The sequence below is a fragment of the Aythya fuligula genome, chromosome 1 (assembly GCF_009819795.1).
Source record: "Aythya fuligula isolate bAytFul2 chromosome 1, bAytFul2.pri, whole genome shotgun sequence".
NCBI lineage: Eukaryota > Metazoa > Chordata > Aves > Anseriformes > Anatidae > Aythya > Aythya fuligula.
The window spans coordinates 12,470,799-12,491,506 of record NC_045559.1 but is presented as its reverse complement, the minus strand read 5'-3'; the positions used below and the strand labels follow the sequence as shown (position 1 = coordinate 12,491,506).

The 20,708-nt window shown below is 36.7% G+C and overlaps 1 protein-coding gene across 6 annotated transcripts in view; it reads right to left on the bottom strand.

Annotated features, from left to right (window-relative positions):
* Positions 1–20,708, bottom strand: part of MAGI2 (membrane associated guanylate kinase, WW and PDZ domain containing 2) — a 771,045-nt gene that overhangs the window by 226,416 nt on the left and 523,921 nt on the right. For all 6 annotated transcript variants that reach the window (XM_032182540.1, XM_032182497.1, XM_032182505.1 and 3 more), the window contains one exon: positions 15,258–15,337. In XM_032182540.1, the coding sequence (XP_032038431.1) occupies positions 15,258–15,337 (80 nt within the window). The remainder of the gene's footprint in view (positions 1–15,257; positions 15,338–20,708) is intronic.

Sequence of the window (20,708 nt, the reverse complement as noted above, 5' to 3'; positions counted from 1 at the left end):
TCTTTTATAAGTAGGTATTTGATTTACTTTCATCCAGTAAAACAAAAGAGAACATTAGACCCACAGAAGTCCAAAAATAAAATTTAACTTCTCAAAAAATAACACCCACATTTAATGAGTAATTTGAACTACTTTGTGTAGTGTCAAATATGGCACTATGAGAATATACGCTAACCAGATGTCATAGGAAACATGTGAACAGACGTATGGAGAGAAGACACTTAAGATGACAAAATTCTTCACGCATTTGAAAAACAAAAACATGAAGGGGATAAACCACAGAAAGTTTAAACAATTTTGAAAGTCCCCTCTGTAGTAAACTGGTATTTGATATTTAAACTGGTATTAGATATTTTAATAGTGGGGAGCCATACAATTTAAGGTCTTTCTGTATCTTTTTCAGTATTCATCAGAGCAACAGTGTACTGTCTTTTATATTAATGCATACCTTCAAAACACAGTCATATTATATGAGTTGTGAAGAGGCAAAATAGGTCAAGCAGAGGTGGGGACAGAATGTCCAAGTAGAAATATGACAGAAACTGACCATAGACAACTGAGGAGTAGAAAAGACATTGAAACATCTCTTTGAACAAAGTGGACCACCAGAAAAAAAATGGCAATTTTAATGAATGCCAATGGAAGCTACAACCTGCAATAGCCTAAGGACCCCCATTATACCCACTGAAAATATAATGAGACTGAAAATTCTACAAAACAGCCTTTCCATGCCTCAAAAAAATAATGAAGGCAGAGCTTTCCCAGCTCTGTAGCTGAACCAGAAAGAAATGAAGTAATTCTTCTAGCCAGATGAAGGAAATTAGAACATTTAAAACATGAGTGTCTAAGTATTCAAAATATATCAGTCCAGAAATAGCTAAAGCTGATGTTATTTGCCATGTTTATGATGATAAAAATTTCTAAATTGACAGCTATGCAAAAGGCATAGTATGAAAAGTACAAGCTCCATCTTGTGAGAGCAGTGTCAGACACTCATGTTCAGTAGCTGCATGTGGCTATGATACAGCAGTCTTAGAAGTATTGCTGTAGTATCTCTACAACTGCTTAATTTTGAAAGTTTTACACAATTACTTTTGGTGGTTTTTGGACAGAAACTCCAAAAAGTTCACAAAGAGAAACATAATCATAGAATGGTTTGTGTTGGAAGGGACTTTAAAGATCACCTAGCTCCAACTCCCCTGCCATGGGCAAGGACACCTCCCACTAGGTCAGGTTGCCCAAAGCCCCATCCTGCCTGGCCTTGAACACTTTCAGGGATGGGGTACCCACAGCTTCTCTGGGCAATATGTTCTAGTGCCTTACAACACTAAGAGTAAAAAATCTCTTCCTAGTATCTAATCTAAACCTACTCTCTTTTAGTTTGAAGTCCTATCTTTACACTCCCTGATAGAGTCCCTCTCCATCTTTCCTGTAGGCCCAAATGGATAGAATATTTCTGTTTCTGTAACAGGATAGCTGGAATCACTGAATTTTTTTTTAAAGGAGCAAAAAAATGCAGAATTGTGGGCTTCTGTAAGGGAAAACCTTCCTCTCAGAAGTGCAAGCGCTATCATAGAGAAGATATGCTATAATTATGAATTGCATATGCAAAAAAATGTTTTGTAAAATGGGGAAATCAGGGACTACTTTAGAGAAAATAGATGAGAGATATCCACCTGGGACTGAAAAAATAAAAAGGTATCTGCTTTTTTAACAAAAAATTCTACCCCTCCCTTCCCCTTTTCTTTCTGACAAACTAGCACAATGTCTGGACAGGCCAACTCATGTATTTCATGATGCTGTCAGAACTGAAATATGTAATCACAGTTTATAAAATTGGAAAAAATCACACATTTTTCAAAATCCATTTGAGCAAAAGTACACTGAAACAATGTCCAATATGCAATACATTTAACTATACTGATAAAAGAAGCTGCAGAATCTCTGAGTTACCTCCATGGTCAAGCAGAACAAACACTGTCACTACAGTGCTAACACAGGAAACATGCAGGTTATCAAAAGTGGTATGTTGTCTAGAATAAATCATTTCTCAGACAAAATTGTTAGTGTAGATTTGCATCATTGTTAATAGTTTTGATAGTAAAACATACGACCTTTTCCCTCTTCTTTCATGTACCACAAGGAAGATGATCCAATGTAAGAACTGTGTTTTACTGCTTTGTAAATGGAAACCCCACAGCATCCCAGTCTGCTGCCACAAGAGTGACCAGGATCCAGCCTGAATGTCTACAGAGAAATATGCATGTATACAGATATGTAGGTGTGGCTCATATGTATTTGCTCATAGTGAGTAACTACATTTATCTGGGAGCCCTCTGCATTTCTATGGTCTTTTCATTTTACAGTACATAGACAACAAAGGCGTAACACTTCACCATAATGTGTAATCAGAAATTATTATTTTGATTAAACATTAAGCTGCATTCTGTAGAATTTAATTAGACTTAAAACAAACAAACGAACAAACAAACAACAACAAAAAACACTTAAAAGAAACCAATTTTCTCAATCAGAATCCTAAAATGTAATTGTATCATTGGGGCTAACATTTCCCATCTGGATTCCAGGATGCTGCCCATTTGCCTCACCATTCCTTTACTTCCACCTTTACTAGGCTCAGGGTTTTATCATGTCCAGAGGGATTTTTTTTCCTCTCTATCTTTCTATGCTGAAATAGTTCTAGTGTTTTAAGAGATCGTAAATCCAAATCTCTTTTTACATAGCCTGCATCACTTTCTCCATATCTCTGGTTTATTCTTTCCACCTTTTATTGCCACTCATTCTATTCCAAAGCTTTCCAGTATGAATACTGAAAATGCAGTTTTTCCCTTCCCAACTGTTCTGTGTCAGCCATGACCCACATACTAAAAACCTATGCATACGTCCCACTTGGGCAGGTGCCCTTCTAAAAAGTTTGAAATTTTACCACAATATTTTTCTGTCTCTTACAAAGAACGCTTATCTGCAACTGTGTCTGCATGAAAGATAGTGGCTTTCTAAAGTGCTGCTTTGGAGTCTGAAGTTAGATACAGGACATATGCTCAGAAAGCCTTTTTCCAGTTCCATTTAACAAAGACTCCAGCTCTCACTTTGAGGAGCTTGGGCTAGAATCAAAGCAGAGGTCTCACAAAAGCAAAACTGCTGAAACCATTTTAAAGCATATTAGAAAAATAAAAAGAAAATGAGAGTCATAAATATAATGAATTCAGTTAATACTAAGTAGAAACCATGTGGTATTTGTTTGTTTTGTGAAATTCAAATGGACAGTTTGGATCCAGAAATTTGGATTCTTCCTCAGTGAATGAATATATATACTAATATATATAGTGTATATATATATATAAAATATATAATATATTGTATTATAAGAAAAAACAATCAAAGACTGTTGAAAAAAATGACAAATAATCTGCCTTTCAAAGTATCTGAAAAATAGTGAGTGATACTACGGATATTAGTGAGCCATTACATTTCTCATGTGGGAGCAATGTGCTTTGAACTGGTTGCCAGGAAATACCCAACAGGTCTGTACAACAAGGCAAACTTTCCAGTCAAGAACATCAAATCATTTTTTTAACTTCTAGATTCAATGAGATTGCTGACCTTCTAGATGAAATTTAAAATAAGGCCATTATGAAAATTATTTTTTAAAAAGAAGATTGCCATTCCTTTTTCATTAATGATCTCTGTTGAAAACAAGAGCTTTCAAAACACAAAACAACAAAACACCACCACCACCAAAACAAAACAAACAACAACAACAAAACAAAAACAAAAACAAAACACACACACAAAAGAACAGAGGGAAAAGAAAAAATAAAAATGAGGGTAGCTCGCCAAATTGTAATGAATATAATCTCACAAGACCTCTTTGTTAAAGCTATCATGCTTCTTTGCCATTTAAAAGTCAAGGACTGAAGGATTAAGGCTATAGAGAGAATAAGATCAAAAATCATGTAGTCTGATTTCTACTTATGATTAAATAATATTTCAGTAATAATTTTAACCTTTTGTTCTTTATTTGCATTAAGGCCTTAGGTATCTTTGCTAAATATGATATTGTGAATTCATTTCTAACTGAAACGACTTTCAGAATTTTCCACATTGGAGCATCCACCACACAATGCTTGTATTTCAGTGGCAAAAATCAACCTCATGCAGTCAGTAAGAATTTTGCTATTCACTTCAGTGCTGAGTGGAATCCAATTTATAGCTCACTAAAAATGTGAATTGTTAAACCTCTGTCCCCATTTCTCCTGATGAGTGTATAAATCCCTCTCCCTCCCTCTCTAAATTTCGTTACATATTCCAGCTGAAAACTACTTAAGATTAGCTAGTTAACTTGGAAGCAAAGTGGAAAAAGGATACTGGATGTGTGGAGCTCTAGCAGTGCCAGCAGAAACTCAAGCTACCATAGCCATTTGGTGGTCATGTAGCCTTGGATCTTATTGCAGTTGCAGTGTAATTTAAACTATGCTCACATATTAGCTTGAATTTGCTGGCTCTGTTTTGGAGTCAGTCACTTTTTTATTCAAAAATTAAATAATAATTTGCCAAGGTTTTACAAAATAAGCCATATCTATTGACATTTAAAAATCATTGTTGGTTATATTTTATATCACCAATGAGCATGCTGCACTCCATACGCTGGATATTTATTATAAACACTGTATAAACACTGTATATCTCAGCTCAGAATCTCAGAACATCGTACAAGCAAATATGTTTCCAACCACACAAAGGGTGTGCTTGCAAGACACTGGTTCATAGAACCAGTTTTAGTAACGTCATGAATTAAAGCTTGTGATTTTCCACATCAAAGACCACAAGATAAGCTAGCAGCTTCCTCAGCCTGAATTTAGCAACATTTAAAATCCTCAGGTTGCTAGAAGAGTTACTGTCAGGCTGACTATAGATCCTGGGGATCTCCCCAGTTAAACACACAATCCAGATGAGTAGCAGGAGCAGTGAGTGCATGACAGCCAAGTGCTAAACAATCAAGGAAAATAGGCATTCTTTCCTCACTTATATTCATTCTTGTCCTTACAATTATCAGGTCTATTTAAGATCAAGGTTAGTACTCTACAGGGATTTGTATATCTGCAATAGTGAGAAACTTTAATGGCTCTGAAAGCAACCTAGTACTTAATAGTCCATTACAGCTTAAAGGACTTATATGTCAGAATGACCAGCATGCTCCAGGGAAGTACTCCTGCACCCCAGGTTTCCCCCAGGAGATACCACCCAGTTGCCTAGGGCTCGCCCAGAAGCATAGACAACCAGGGTACGTACATGTGAACAGCTTGTCTTTTATTGTCTTCAGTGTTACCCTAAGGTGAAGAAGACGTACTCTTGTAAGCTGTGTCCCTGCAACCAGTGCCAGAGTGTCCAGAAAAGTATTTTCTGAACTCCCAAAAAACAAAAACCACTAATGAACTTCCATCCCTTCTTATTTTTTTATCATTATTGTGACTTTATTATCAAAGGGTTTTTTTTAGTCAGTTAATGTCCATCTGGCATTGTCAGCATAAAATACCCTCCAAATGGTCACAACTGTTCACAGGATTTCCGGTTATTGTTTAATAAATCCAAAATTGTAAATCGAAGCTGAAAAAAAGCATGTACAATATGTACTTAAATGGCAGGAAAAATTCATTGTGATCAATACTATTACAAGTAATGCCAGCTCCATTACAAAATTGATGGCATCAAATGCTATTTAAAAGGGGTTAGTAAACTGCAAAATAGAGTTCTAAGCAAGAACTCTGTAGTATAAAGGTGCAATATCCTTATCATCTGGAAACACCTGCATTTAAGTCATAACTGAAAATGAAAATTTGGTAGGCTGTCAATCCATTTCCTAATTCCTAGTCATTTGTTCGTATCACAAAGTCACCAGGTGGGAGTGCATGATGGGCAGTCCCTACTCAGAAGTGACTCAGGCCTGTAGTACGAAGGGTTTTGATGACTGAATTGAAAAGCATCTGCAGAACAGTTTTATAAGTTTGCAGCAAAATTACTCATCTGTGCGTGGCACTCTCAGCTGAAGTCTGCAAGCATTGCTTACTTGCCCTTGGGAAAAAAGCAACAGTCCTTGGCACAGCAATTCAAAATATCCCAGAGGAGAAGGTTTACAAGGTCTATGGACAATGTTGTGCTCTGCATTGCTCTTATATTTTCTCTCTGGATTGATGAATCTGGCACTATATTCTGCAACCCATCTGACAGAGGAGCAGAGGAGCTTTTTTTTTTTTTTTTACGCTTACAGAATAGTATTTTTTTCTAGACTGCAACAGTGAAAGTTTGTGTGTTTTAAAATAAAATAAATAGGTCCCTGCTTTTTTATTACTATTATTTTTTTTTTTAATTTTATTTTTATTTTCATGTATAAGCAGCATCCTCAGAAGAGGTCAGGCTCTGGCTCAGGCAGAGGAGACATTTCAGAGCCTTGAATATAAGGCTCTGGAAAGGATCAAGATTTGAGATGCAAGCATGTGATCAATCTCTCTGCTGCTCTGTCTTTAATGGTCTCCTTCTTCATGGTGCAGACTTTCTGACTCATCATTTTGCATTCAATTCCCTACCCAAAAATAAATTCCCAACAAAAGGGATCTGGACTCCCTTTTGCACCAGGTCACCAAATACCAGATATAGCCAGTACCTGCCCATACCACTTATGATGGGGAATCCCTTGCTTTATCCTTTCAAAGGAAGTACTTCTTTGGCCATCTCTCATTCATTATGACAGTACTGCACTTTATCTGCCATTTGTAATCACTTAATGTCTACATATTGAGACGTAAATCCTGTATTTTGCTATGGAGAATATCGGTTAATATTTAGACTCCAGCCTCCAAATAGCTTCAGAAGAAGAGTTAAACTGAATTTGAATATTTCTGCAGTTTCTTATGAGATGGACAGATGGATAGACAGAAAGTATTTTCAGTGTGGTAGATGGTTATTAACTGAGGCCAACAGGAACAATAAAAGACAGCAGATGATAACTAACTTTTTGTGTATTGCAAGGCTGTCATGTACCATGGACTGAAAACTGTGCTAGAGACGGGCAATGCGGCCTTTATTTAGTAATACTCATATCTGTGGCTTAGTCATATTTTAAATTAACATCAAACTAAAATTCTGCAAGGTAGCTTTCCTGGAAACATACACATATGAACTAATAATGAAATAGACAGAGGTCTTTTTATGTGCACAGTGATGTCTCATTGCACATAAAGGCATTATTTTATATAATGACCTATTTAATAAATAACAACATTCCAGCATTTGAAGAAAGCAATTAAGCTATGCTGGTACAAAGTCTAAAAAAGAGACTCTCCTCAACATATTTCCAACATCAAACATAATTCCCTGGAAACAAGGTTTAAAATAGTAATGCTGGTAGACCCTTGACTACAGTGGAATAAATGGTACCATTTAACACATAATGTAACTAACACTTAGCATTAGGAATCAATCATAACTTGCATAATTTCAGGAATTCTTATTTTGATTAAGCAAACACTACTTTTCTGAAGCTGATTTTCTACTTCGATTTCCCAGGGAAATGAATTTTACGGGTTCATATTATCTGTCTGTTCACCATTTCCCTTTGTTAAGGTCTGAATCTATTGCTGGTTTTCAACTAAATTTAGCTGAGGAACAGATGCCTCAAAGATAAATACATTCTTAAATGATTTGTGAAAATCAGCAACTGTGAAGGGGAAGATGCCCTTTAGGCGCCCTGCATTTGAGAAGGTTACACCATGAGCTCAGCAGGTACCTGTCTGGCTTTCACAAACTGATCAGCACGAGTGGCCCAGCCTGACCTGCCCCAAGCTCACATGCTGCCCTGCTGGTACTTGGGGAACCTGCAAAGGCTGGTGAGAACCTGGGAGCATGGGAAGAACTGGCAGTTTGTGGTAGATGTAATAATATAGGGTAATCTAAGAAAAACTGAAGCTACTTCTTCTCAGGTAGTAAATAATTTTGTCAGAACAACGTATTTTGGTTATTGATATTTCTATGTTTTGATTTACTCATCTAGTAAATGACTGTTGTTTTTTTGTTTGTTTTTTGATACCATATGATGATTACATTTTCTGTAGAATTTTTATCATGTTCACCTAGAGAAAGAGATAGGAACCTGAAAAGATACTTTGAAATGAAAGTTTATACATAAAATGAAGAGACTACAATGTGCTGTTAAATATGTGGGATTACAACCTTGTCCCCTGCTTTGGCTACTGCTTGGGCTTTCTGATAAAAAGTACCTGAGAGTCTGTAGGTTCTCTCAGCTTACAAAATTCAGCTTACAAAAATGATAATTAAAAACAAATAATAACAAAACAAAACTCTACATTTCACAGAGGAAAAAAAAATAGACAGTAGCAATGAGCAGAATATCATCTTGAGAGACACAGTGTTCAGGGTCACACTTTAAAGAAAGCCCAGAAGCTTTCTTCTCTCCTAGTTCATATTGGGCTCCATTTATTCAACAGAAACAAGGGCTTAATTTGGAGTTGCAAGATATCCTGCTGATGCTTTGCCCACTCAACATGGTAGGGCATTTCCTACTGCATTCATTTCTTTCTCTACCTGTACTGTTCTACAAGTGTCTCCTGTAAATCTTTGATATAGATGTAGCCCAATCCACCAAACAAGCCCCCACTCCTTTGTACCACGAAGAACTGGAAGACTTGGTTTCAAATCCAAAGCTGCTACTGCTTCAGACAAATGAAAACCTATTTGCATATGAATATTTACTACAAATAGCCACTAGTGGACATTGGCACCTATAAACAGTATCTACACAAGACAAAAGCTCACAACTTGATTTCCAGTGAAAACATACATAAGAGTCAAATAATGTTTTACTCATTAAACTAGCATGCCTATACTCAAGTGCATCTACAAAGTGAAAATGTAAAGAGATGATGTTTTAGAACATGATAGTGAAGAATCAGCTAAACAATGACAAATCATTTCTTAATAAGTTTGTGATTTAAGTGGCAATTTTGGATAAAGTTATGGATATACGCAACTATAGAGACACTTGTACTTGCTAAAAAGAAGGAGGTGTATAAGAACACAGATATTCTAGAGTTTGATCATGACTGAAATGCTCAAAAAATCTGTGGAAATAAGAAAAAATGCGGTTAAAAGAACTGAAAAAAATGTGTCATAAAGCAGTCTGAGTCACATCCATTTTTTGATGAAGTAAAATATATTGATAAGTATTCAGTATGAATCAAAACAGAAAACCAAATGCTTCAGCATTAGGACTATCTCTTACTCTTGTTTTATATATTCCATTGCAAACTCTTTAGAAGTGAAAAGGAAAATTATTTATAAATAAAACAATTTCAAATGCAAACAGGTTTTCAAAATGCTCAACACAAGACAGAAATTATGCAGAATACCGATAAGCCAATTATTTATTCTTTCATTTCATTAATTATTTTTATTCCATATAAATAATCTCATTGGAAGAAGAAAAGTATCGGATAGCAAATTCAAAAAAGAACAGCAAATTGTTTTTTTTAAGTACTGGAGTAGGGTGAGTTTTTGATTAATTTTCTTTTTTTTTTTTTTGCCTGACCAATCTGGTGGCCTTGCCTTACCAATCTGGTCATCTTCTATGATGGAGTAACTGCATCAGTTGACAAGGGAAAACTGACTGACGTCATCTACTTGGACTTCTGTAAGGCCTTTGACATGGTCCTATGGGACATCCTAATCTCTAAATTGGAAAAATACAGATTTGAAGGGTGGACCTTTGACGAGTGGATAAGGAATTGGCTTCAAAGGAACGGTCCTTCAAAGGACCTTTGAAGTGTGGATAAGGAATTTGCCTGGTGGCCGCACCCAGAGAGCAGTGGTCAGTGGTCAATTGTTCTATGTGCAGGTGGAGACTGGTGCTGAGCCAGTCTCTCTCAGGGGTCCCTCAGGGGTCTGTCTTGGGACTGGTGCTTTTCAGTATCTTCATCAATGACATACACAGTGGGATTGAGTGCACCGTCAGCAAGTTTGCAGATGACATCAAGTTGAGTGGTGCAGTTCAAAGAAGGAAGAGATGCCATTCAAAGAAACCTGGACAGGCTGGAGAAGTGAGCCCATGTGAACTTCATGAAGTTCAACAAGTCCAAGTGCAAGGTTCTGCACTTGGGTCATGGCAATCTCAGACAGAAATACAGTCTGGAAGAACTTACTGAGAGCAACACTGTGGAGAAGGACTTGGAGGTTCTGATGGGTGAAAGATCAACAAGAAATTCAGAATGTATTAAATGTAAGATGAGAAAGAGAGCCTTAGATTTTGTTTCTTTTGGGCCAACAGTCAAAGAACTTAATGATATGAAGGCCTATTAATTTTAGCAAAGTTTGGAGATGTTTGAGAAAATAGTTGGTTTATATTCTTGATTACATTTGTAGAAACATAACAATAGAGTTGCCTGTATAAATTTTCCTCCATCACTGAAAGTCTGAGTCTTTCTACCAGAGATACATGGTTTATGGAGAAGGAACACTTGTTCAAAACAAGCAAAACAGTCAGCTACAGTCTAATTGTTGGACTTCAGCTATTTCTAGTATTAGGATAGGAGTATGTGAAAAATGGTTAGGCAGTATCTTAGACGAGCTATGTTAAATGGTCAGGTTTTGAGAAAGAACCTGACCATTTAACACCTTCAGTGTTAAAGCACTCATAACATAGAATGATTTTAAAATATTTTTCCCCTAAATCTCAGTGCCTTTTAAAGAGGTTTACAAACTGAATACGCAGTGAACAAAGGTACTCCTGTGTCACACAAGTGATGCTTCCAGCTAAAAATATACTTCATAAATTTTCAGAAAAAAATAAGGAAAACCCATCCTATTTACTCATGTAAAAGAGTCTTGCTTTCACAAGTTAGTTATAGTTTTGAGATTACAGATAGCCTAATCAGTGATCACCCTTATAACTTTGAATTTAATCAGAGAGATCTGAGATTTTTAGAGATGATTGTGGTGATGACATTGTCTCAAAGAAGGATGGGGAACTGAATTCCTGAATTCGTCTGTCTGCATGGTACTGCATGTACCATACAGAGCAGTGAGAGGATACTTTGCTGCTTGGGTGACAAGGAAAAGGAAAACATGCCCTGAAAGTACTGCTATTAAAGAGAGTAGGGAAAATCAGTGGGAGGACTCCAGATAGCAAATGTCCAATGTGAGATGTCAGATCTAGCATGAGCTAATTGACTCAACTAGAAGAGAAGATGAAGAGGACAATGATAAATGTGTGTATTGCTGGCATGACAGTGAGAGTTGAGGCAGTGCATGGCCGTGAGTTCGCACAAAGATATTGGCTGTAACAATTGGAATGGAGGAAAGGATAATCCAATAAAATGAGATAGTGAGGTCGGGGTTCAGTTCAAGGTAGAGACACCAAAACATAGTAGTTTGTCTATGCACAGGTGTTTACATATGAGCTTCATATGCACAGTCAATGAAGTACAAAGGAAACTCCGCTCACCCTAAATAAAAATCTGTACTTTTCAGTCAAGTTGGTAGGTATAGAGATGGATAGGCAGATGACAGATGACTGACAGGTTAAATCAAAAATTATTTATACTTTTGAATTTACTTGAATTTGAAAATGAAGAAATAGAAGAAAAGAGTTTGACATAAAAAAAAAAGGTTAAGATGAATGGAGAATACTGATTGGGGTGGATTAGTAATCTACTAAATTAAATTCTACTTTATAGATCCCAGGAAATTTTAATAGCTGTTTAACCCCCAAATTAGATAAAGAAGTAAGTGTTCACTTTTCTCCAGAATGGAATTTTTCCTAAAATGGACTGAAGAATTTTAAAAATTAAATTACTGCAATTCTTAGTCAAAATTGAACTTTCTAAAAAACCTGTTCTGTCATTTAGGATGAGTTATCTTTCAGTATTAAACTATGTTTCTATTGCCTTAAGGGACTTGTAATTCTTTTCCATGTTCTCTCTCAATGAACAGAATCTGTTAGCAGACCACTCGCAAAATATACCTGTAATCATGCAAATCCAAGTTTGCTATGTAATATCACCTTACAGAAAATGTAGCAACCAGGGAATCAGGCTCACAGTGGGCAGAACTATAATGTTTATTTACAAATAAAAATTAGTTAACAATTTTTCATGTGAAAAAAAAAAAAAGAATCACTTAAAATAAGTTTTCAAAACTAAACAAATCCAATTATTTTATTCATATTTTCATGAGAAAAAAAATAGTATTTTTTAAAAGTCAAGACTTTCTGCAGGAAATTGGAAATGTGTAAAATAGTGTAGTTTGTATTGCCAGCAATATATATTGGTAATTCTGTTTATTGAAAAACAGTTATGAAACTCAAATAAGCACCATATAAACAGAGAGCAAGAAGCAGTTCTTGCTTCAAAGAACTACCACCTAAGTAGAACTGACAGAACAGAAGTAAAAGTAATTTTCTGAAACTCACACAGAAGGTCATGACAGTGACAGAAAGAAAAATCAGCCCTTAAAACCGCCTGACCTGCGAAGGGGGCAAGAGCAGTGAGCATCATTAAAGGAAAACAGAAGGAGTCCACAGAACGAAGGCAAAGAAAGCTTGGTACAGCTTGTCAATCTTTTAGAAAAAGCACGTGAAAAATTATTCCAAGATGTGCTGGAAGGTTGGTTCAGAGAGAAGAGAAAAGCACTGGGATTTGCAGATAAAGAAACTTGGGAACATGGAGAAATGGAGAATTAGTATCTGGCAAAAGAACATCAAAGAGCTGAAAGTGGAAGAGTGGAGATGGGCCCCTCAATATTGCTAGTCCAGGACTCAAATATTGGATATTGGTTGGATGTTGTCTGAGGTCAAAATGGTGTGCTGGTGGTGGAATGAAGAAGGAGAACTTGGCAGGATGTGCACTGAAAGAAGCACATGTAAGTTGGGTTGTTCTGATCAAAACCTGATGGCAGAATCTGATAGGTGATAAGTACGTCATAATGTATCTCAGTGAATCAATACAAGTTTCAAATGTGGCAAAATGAACGTCAGTGAAAAACTTAAGCTTATGTAGGTAATAATATAGAAGCATGGTAAGTATAATTTCCTATTTAAGCACCAATGTCTTTCTAAAATTTTGTATGAGTAAAAATGTGCCATAATAAATCATGAAGTGTAACAGAAAAGACATTTGGCATAAAAAACATGTACCAAGCCATAGCTGAAACTTGTGAAATTACTCCTTGATCTGACATTAAAACTAGATAAAAATTTCAAATCCCCATGTGCTATAACGCCCTGTTGTTGGACCTCAGTGGCAAGGTACGGTCATTTTAAGGGATATTAGTCATTTTAAGGGATATTAGCCATTTTAAGAGCCTTTTCTTTTTCTTCTGTAGGTATTGGAAATAATATATATATATATATATAAACCCACAACATCAATTTTTGAGCAACTGAAGAACCTTAGAAAAAAGAGATGTTGCAAGAACAGCCTCTATAACAACATAAGAGTCTCCCTGAAGTCTTTTATGGTTCCCTTCATGTACTTTGCATTAATGAGCTAAGCAACTCTTAAAAGAACAGCATGACCCAGCACATTATAGTCATTCAATAATCTAGTACTCAAATTACTGTAAAATAATTCAGTTTCTTTAATGAATTGATCTTCATTTAAAATTGTTTTAGATTCATTAAAAAAAATAATAATTCAATATTTGTTGTGATCTCAGTATACAACAGCTATGAGAAAACAAAAACAAAAACATTGACTCCAAGTAACTATGTGATATGTTACTCTATAGATATTACTGGATTTTTTTTTGTTTTGTTTTGTTTTGTTTTTTACACTAGTATTCCTTAAGGAGCAGGCAAAGATATAGCTTCATATAAATAATGTGAGAGATTTATAACAAAACTCCTGTGCCCTTGTTATGTTTCAGTTCACTGTAAAATTTAGTCCAGGAGATAGTGTTGTAAGTGCTGGAATAAGCATCACAAAATCATTCAGACATGTAATTTCTGATGTCAGAAGAGAACGTCAGAATTGCTGCTGAAATAAGGAAAGGATTTTTGGAATACAGCAGGCTTTCAAAATGAAGCTGTTTGCAAAAACCAGGAACAGTCTATACCAAAGCGCTGACCCTACATTTCACACAGCCAGCAACTCCTAGGTGACCCCTTTATCAACCAAAAATGGCACTGAGGGTTTTTGTTTTTTTCCCTGTTAATAATATTAACATTAATCAAATTAATGTATTTTGGAAAATTTAAAATAAATCAGATGCAGTATATGAAATACAATTAGTTAATTTAAAATATTTTAAAATGCTTTGAATTAATGAACTTCACATGCATGCATTTATTTCCCTATATTTCACAAAAATAAAACAAGTAGCAGTCTTTAGAAATCATTGCTTCTTAACTGTCTGATTTAACTAACAGTGAACTATGAAACAACAAAAAAAGAACTCCCTAGAAAAAAATGCATAACAATACATCTTTACTTTGGCTTTATTAAATGATTTTGATTCCTGAAACTTTACTAGAGAAAAAATTAAAATTATACTGAGTGCATGTGAGTTTGATGAGATCTGTATTATTTCATATCTCTCTTTGAGTTTGTTGATATACTACCCTCTCCTGTATAACAGCTACAGCTCCTTTAAGCATCATCGGTATTATTTACACTAATAAATGTTAAACCATTAACGATGCAGTACCCCCAAAATCCAGTCATGAACTCAGACAGACTATTTAAAAATCTATTTTCTCCCTCCCACACCCTGCTTTATCAGACACTATTTTGTTTAAATTGGCTACTAAACAGCATAGCACTGTACCTTTAAATACAAATCAAACAATATTCATATTCCCACGGTGCTGCTAGCTTCCCTTATGCATTGAATCGCTTGTAGATTAAAAGATCAGAATCCGAAAAGGGATTCTGTTCTGCAGACCAAAGTTCTCCGTAGGAGATGAGGGAGAAGGTCAGTCCCAGAGTCACACACACAACAGGCAGAAAACACACTTGTGATCCTCAGCTTTGGATAGCATCAGAAAGGATAATAAAAAGCAGAAACACATGGCACACTAAGAACTGGTATCACTTATGGCTTCTAACCAAAGCAGCAATTAAACACCTTTCATCATTCTCCCAAATGCCTGATTTTTCTAAGAACTGAGAGAGGCACACACACACAAAGGCAAATCCCCTCTGAGCAGCAAGGAAAACTTAATAACCTACCATTTTCTTTGCACTCTTCTGGAGGTTTAGCCTTTTTCGCAAGTCGTGGATCCAGCCATGATGTTGTCTTTGTGTTATGGCTGAAAAGAAAAGAGATCACTCTGAGCAGACACATACTGAAAGGAATCAAGTTTATTCCTTAAGAAAAAAGGGTTAGTCCAACAAAATTGCAATCGATACACTTAATTTGCTTACTGGTTCTAAGTAGCCCTGAAGGAGGTGTAAGAGTAATTGTGCAAGGCAGCTGTAAATTTGGCAACCTCAGCTCCCTGTCCTCAAAGCAGCTATTTTTATTAAAATCAACTAGAATGTTGCCAAGTTAACCTCATTGAAAATGCAGAACTCATCCAGAGCAAAAGGAATTTATTACAAATACAGTGTTCTCCCATTGAACGAGTGCAGGCGACAGGATTCTGTACCATTCTCACAGTTTTCAGATAGAATTATTTTTATCTTTAACCTGTCCTTTTCATAAATACAGGTTTGTTATTTCTTGCTAGCAGCACTGGCAAGGCATAGCAAAACTAATGCAAATTACAGCATGTTCATGCAAAGTCTACATTTCCGGACAGAGTGATTAATGATACTTTGTTTAACAAACCTTTATGTCTCCATAGATAATCCTTCTATCATGATAAAATAGATATGCACAAGCTGAATGAATCATGTGGCTCCTTTCTATACTCAGAATAGATCTTTGAGGAATCAGACACGAAATAGCACTGAACTGGTACAAACTGTTTTCTAGGAGAGTATTTTGCCAAATGAATTGACACTTAACACAGCTAATGAGACTTAAAAACAGGATTTTTTCAATGTATACATTTACCATAAATGTTTGAATTTGGAGCAATTTAAAAAAAAATATTAAGAAAGGGAGACTGTAAAACAGAAAAGGATATTATCATTCCTCTTTTATTTTTTAAGATGTCTTTCTTATAATACCATTATTCAGAGTCCATTCTAACCCATGTTTTATTTATCTGATACATCCTGGGAGGATACTAGTTCTATACAATTTATACGGTACTGAATTATTTAGATTATTATTAATTTGCCATGTCATTTTAAAGTGTACTTAAGACACTCCCTTACAAACATTAGCATAAGGTGTATAAAAACAGGGGAACTGGAAAAAAAAGTGGATTAGGATGCAATTGGGAATTGGTGAGTAACTCACTGATAAAGTCCATGTGACTGAAACATCACTGGTTCCCCCAGGAAAAAGAAAAAAAAAAAAGTTTATCACCAGTTCTTTCTCTCCCTTGACTTGCTATTTAATCATTGGCAGGTAACTTTTCCTCTGCCTTGATTTCTCTGTCTCTGAAAACAGAGTGACAGTAACTACCTCTCAACGTTATTATGACAATATTAAATCTTCCTACACATTTTGGATGGGAAAAAAAAAAGTAGATGAGAGCCATGCATGGATAAAGTAGTAACTAAAACGAAAGTTCCTGTTTTAAGCATGTCCTAGTCTAAAACACCATTCATGATAGAAGAATAGGATAAATGAAACCCTCATCTACTTTGGCAGAATGGCTGCATTTACAGAAGAACAATAAACTAAAGGTAAGGCAAATTTGAAATGTTGCCATCAGCCTGTGCTTGATTGCAAATGTAAGACACTTTCTCTGAAGATTTGTCTGCCTGTGGTCTCCTGGAGGGTGTATTTTTATACTGCAGTCACAGCCTAACTGCAGCTTGCGCAGACATACTTGAGCTAGCTTTAAATTAACTAACGGAGATACTGGCAGGAATGTCATTGCAGCAGTATGGAGCTCAGTGTGGGCTGATCAGCCGGGCATGTTCTCAGCTACTTGGGTGCAGCCAGCAGCACACACCAAGCTCTGCACTAACACGAGTGCCCCATTAGCAGTGCCATCACTTAGCGCTGGCTTGGTGTACCTGTGCAAGCTGCAGTCACAACTCTGGAGCATGGGCATGTCTGTGCAATAGCCACTCTCTCCCAGCTACTAATTCTGAATGATTGTAGGGACCCCCACTGGCTGCAGAGACTAAGATGATTCACAGATTGTTCCCTATGGTTTTAAAAGAGCAAAATATATGACTACTCTTAGTAATTTTTGCTGTGATATAAAATGGATCTCAAAGCATTTCACAAAGTAAATAAAAACCATCTCCCTTGTTTTATAGGTGGGAAAATGTAGGCACAGAGACATCAAGGGACTGTCCACCACGATTAAGTAAGACAGTGGCAGAGGCAGTGTTAACAGCTGACTGCTGCAAGCTAGCTGCATGGTGTTTTCCTTACAAGACCACACAGCAGCAGAACAAACCATCTCACCAGCCCTGAAAATCCCCTTTACATTTCATGAATAGGCCTAAAATGAGTTTTCAGGCTTCTGTAAAGACAGGTGGCAAGCTGAAAATAAGCCCAATTCAGCATTATTGTTTAAAAGTTAATTATTTGAATTATATCCTTCCATGTTTTTGTTGAATCCAAGAGCAACAACAAGCAAAGAGTTATGCTTCCTTTCAGCATAAAAGTGGCTTTCATAAAGCCAGTAGGACCAATGCCTTACAGCTTTGTGCATTGAGGCCATTCCAAACAAAACCAAAACCAAGTATTTTTTTATTTTATTTTATTTTTTTTTTTCCAACAGGGGAATGATCCTTCAGTCTGCAGCAACATTTCAGAGAATGAAGATGGCATATCATCTAGATCAGCTCAAACAGCACTTAATCTCCTCTCCTTCCTGTCTCTCAAACCCATTCAGCCACTTAGAAAAAGGAAAATTTGTCCACTGGAACTTTTATCTGTAACATGCAAAGGAGCAAAGTACCTTTCAAAAATTATCTGTATCCTCTTTACACATCTCCATGCCTGCTCCCTTGCTCTGCCTCTCCACTTTATCATTCATACAGAACATCTACGGTATCTCTTGTAATAGGACTTTATATACAGATGTTCTTTAAAAGACAGATGTTCCAATGCAGGGTGAAAATCTCTGAAGACTGTCCCTATCTGAAAGAATGCATAATCCACCCAGCCTGTCTTCCAGCAACTCTACCACCCCATTGGTGTTGTCCTTAGAGTTAATTGTTTGTGTCTGTTTATCAGCCAGGTATGCAACAAACAAACACTCCTACAAAGAGCACAGACTTGATTTCAATTGTTCTGCTCTCAGTAAAAGAGGGAAATCACAGAATCATAGAATCATTAAGGTTGGAAGAGACCTTCAAGACCATCTGGTCCAACCCTCCCCCTACCACCAATGTCACCTACTAAACCACGTCCCTAAGCACCATGTCCAGCCTTTCCTTGAACACCCCCAGGGATGGTTGCTCCACCACCTCCCTGGGCAATCCATTCCAATGCCTGACTACTCTTTCTGAGAAGAAATGTCTCCTCATTGCCAACCTAAACCTCCAACAACTTGAGGCCATTCCCTCAAGTCCTATCCCTAGTTACCTGTGAGAAGAGGCTGACCCCCAGCTCCCAATACCTGCCTTTCAGGTAGTTGTAGAGAGCAATAAGGTCTCCTGTTAGCCTCCCCTTCCCCAGACACAACAACCCCAGTTCCCTCAGCCACTCCCCATAGGACTTGTGTTCCAGGCCCCTCACCAGCTTCATAGCCCTGCTCTGGGCATGCTCCAGGGCCTCCATGTCCTTCTTGAAGTGAGGGGCCCAATAAGTAGTCCCATATTACAGTGTAGTGGTTTGGTGTGCATTTCTACTTCTGTTCTACAAAGGAGATATATTTGGCAGGGTCCTCTTCCAACCTCCTTTGTGCTAGCTTTCAAGTTGCAGGTTTTGGAAGGATACCACTCTTCCCATAGGCTGTGCTGTGCTAGCACATCCGGTGTTGTTCAGAACAACCTCCTGTTATCTGTCCTCTAGCAAGGACTAGAATTGGGGTTAGCCAGCTACACAGACACAAAAGAGGCAGCTTCTTCCCCACATGGATAGGATACGCTACGAATAAGAGGAAGAGCAAAAGCTTCATGGCATTGGCTTGCTGAATGTCCCAGGCTGCAGGGACACCTCAGGAAAGATGCCACCTCCCCTGAGTTCTAGGGCTCTGCCTCTTCCCTTTTCAGCTCTGCAATGGACTAGAATTTGTAGAAGCTAAAGGGAGACAATATTTAGCTTCTAAAGAGTTCTTAATCCAATTAAAAAAAGCCTTGACGTGAAAGCTTTAACAATGGACAAGAAGACAGAAGGAACAGTAAAATGGCCAAATCAATATCAATGGCAAAAGTAACTTTAACACATATTTGATGCATAAGATGTACACACTTTAATATTTCTTAAGCACTAAAAATCCTGTGAAATGCACAGTGGGTTTTTTCCTGTTTGCCTTATCACTAGATCTAATCATGTGTGTCCTTCTGGGGAGTCTTATAGACAGACCAGAAGAAAAAGGGACTGGGGATTTGCAGATTAGTTATGAATGAGTTGCAGATGAATAACAGTAAGCAGTTGTGGAATAAACGCACAAAAAAGCAGTTGAAGCAGTTGTCACTGGCTGAGTGAGAATGAAGTGATGCAGCAAAAGCATCCTGTGAGAAATACAGCTGTGGCTTCACCAGTGTTTTCCACTGGCCACTGTTCCATTACTCAGCAATAACCATACCTCATTATTAAAAGACAGGTTTAGAAAGGCCATGCTTACACAATTTCCATCATCTTGATTAATGGTTAGGATGACTGAACTGAGAGGCGGATGCTGGAGAATCTACCTTAAAATCAACAAATTCCTAATTTTGGAACCTTCAAAGCAGTGAATGAAGGATCTCGCTGTTTTTGCTTCATGCATGTGAAGCATGGGAGTAGCATAACATTTTAAAATTCATCTTAATTTATTACCTGCTGTACAAAATAGAAACAATTTTAGGCCTGAGGTGTATTGTAACTCTGAAGAACAACATAAAAACAAAAACAAAAACAAAAACAAACAAAACCCAACAAATCAAACCCATAAATGATTAACATTGTAGCCAAAAGTAAATACAATAATTATCATAACATTAATTTAAATCTTCATTGCTGAGTGCTCTATCACCTAACAGTAGTATCTTATTGCAATCAGTTTCCTCTAGTATCAATTACAGACAATTCTAAACTTATGTAAAAAAAGATTTTTCAGCTGATTTAAACAGAGTAAAAGAACTCTCAGAATACTTTCCAGAAACACTGACTCAACCTCTTGCTCTTCTACAGCTTCTCTTTGTAAGTCTGCTTTTAAAATTTTGCAGACTCTTTATGTCCAAGATACAATAGCTAGGTACTAGCACCAGAGCTTGTCCAGAAATCTCACTGGATATTCACCCATACCACTAGGAATTAAAAAAAGAAAACTAAAAAACCTAACTAATCAAACAAGAAAACCAACAGTGGGAGTGTGGCTCTTCTATATAATAAGATATATAATAATATAACAATATATTATCTCAGTATCATAATTATTTGTTACATGGTATATT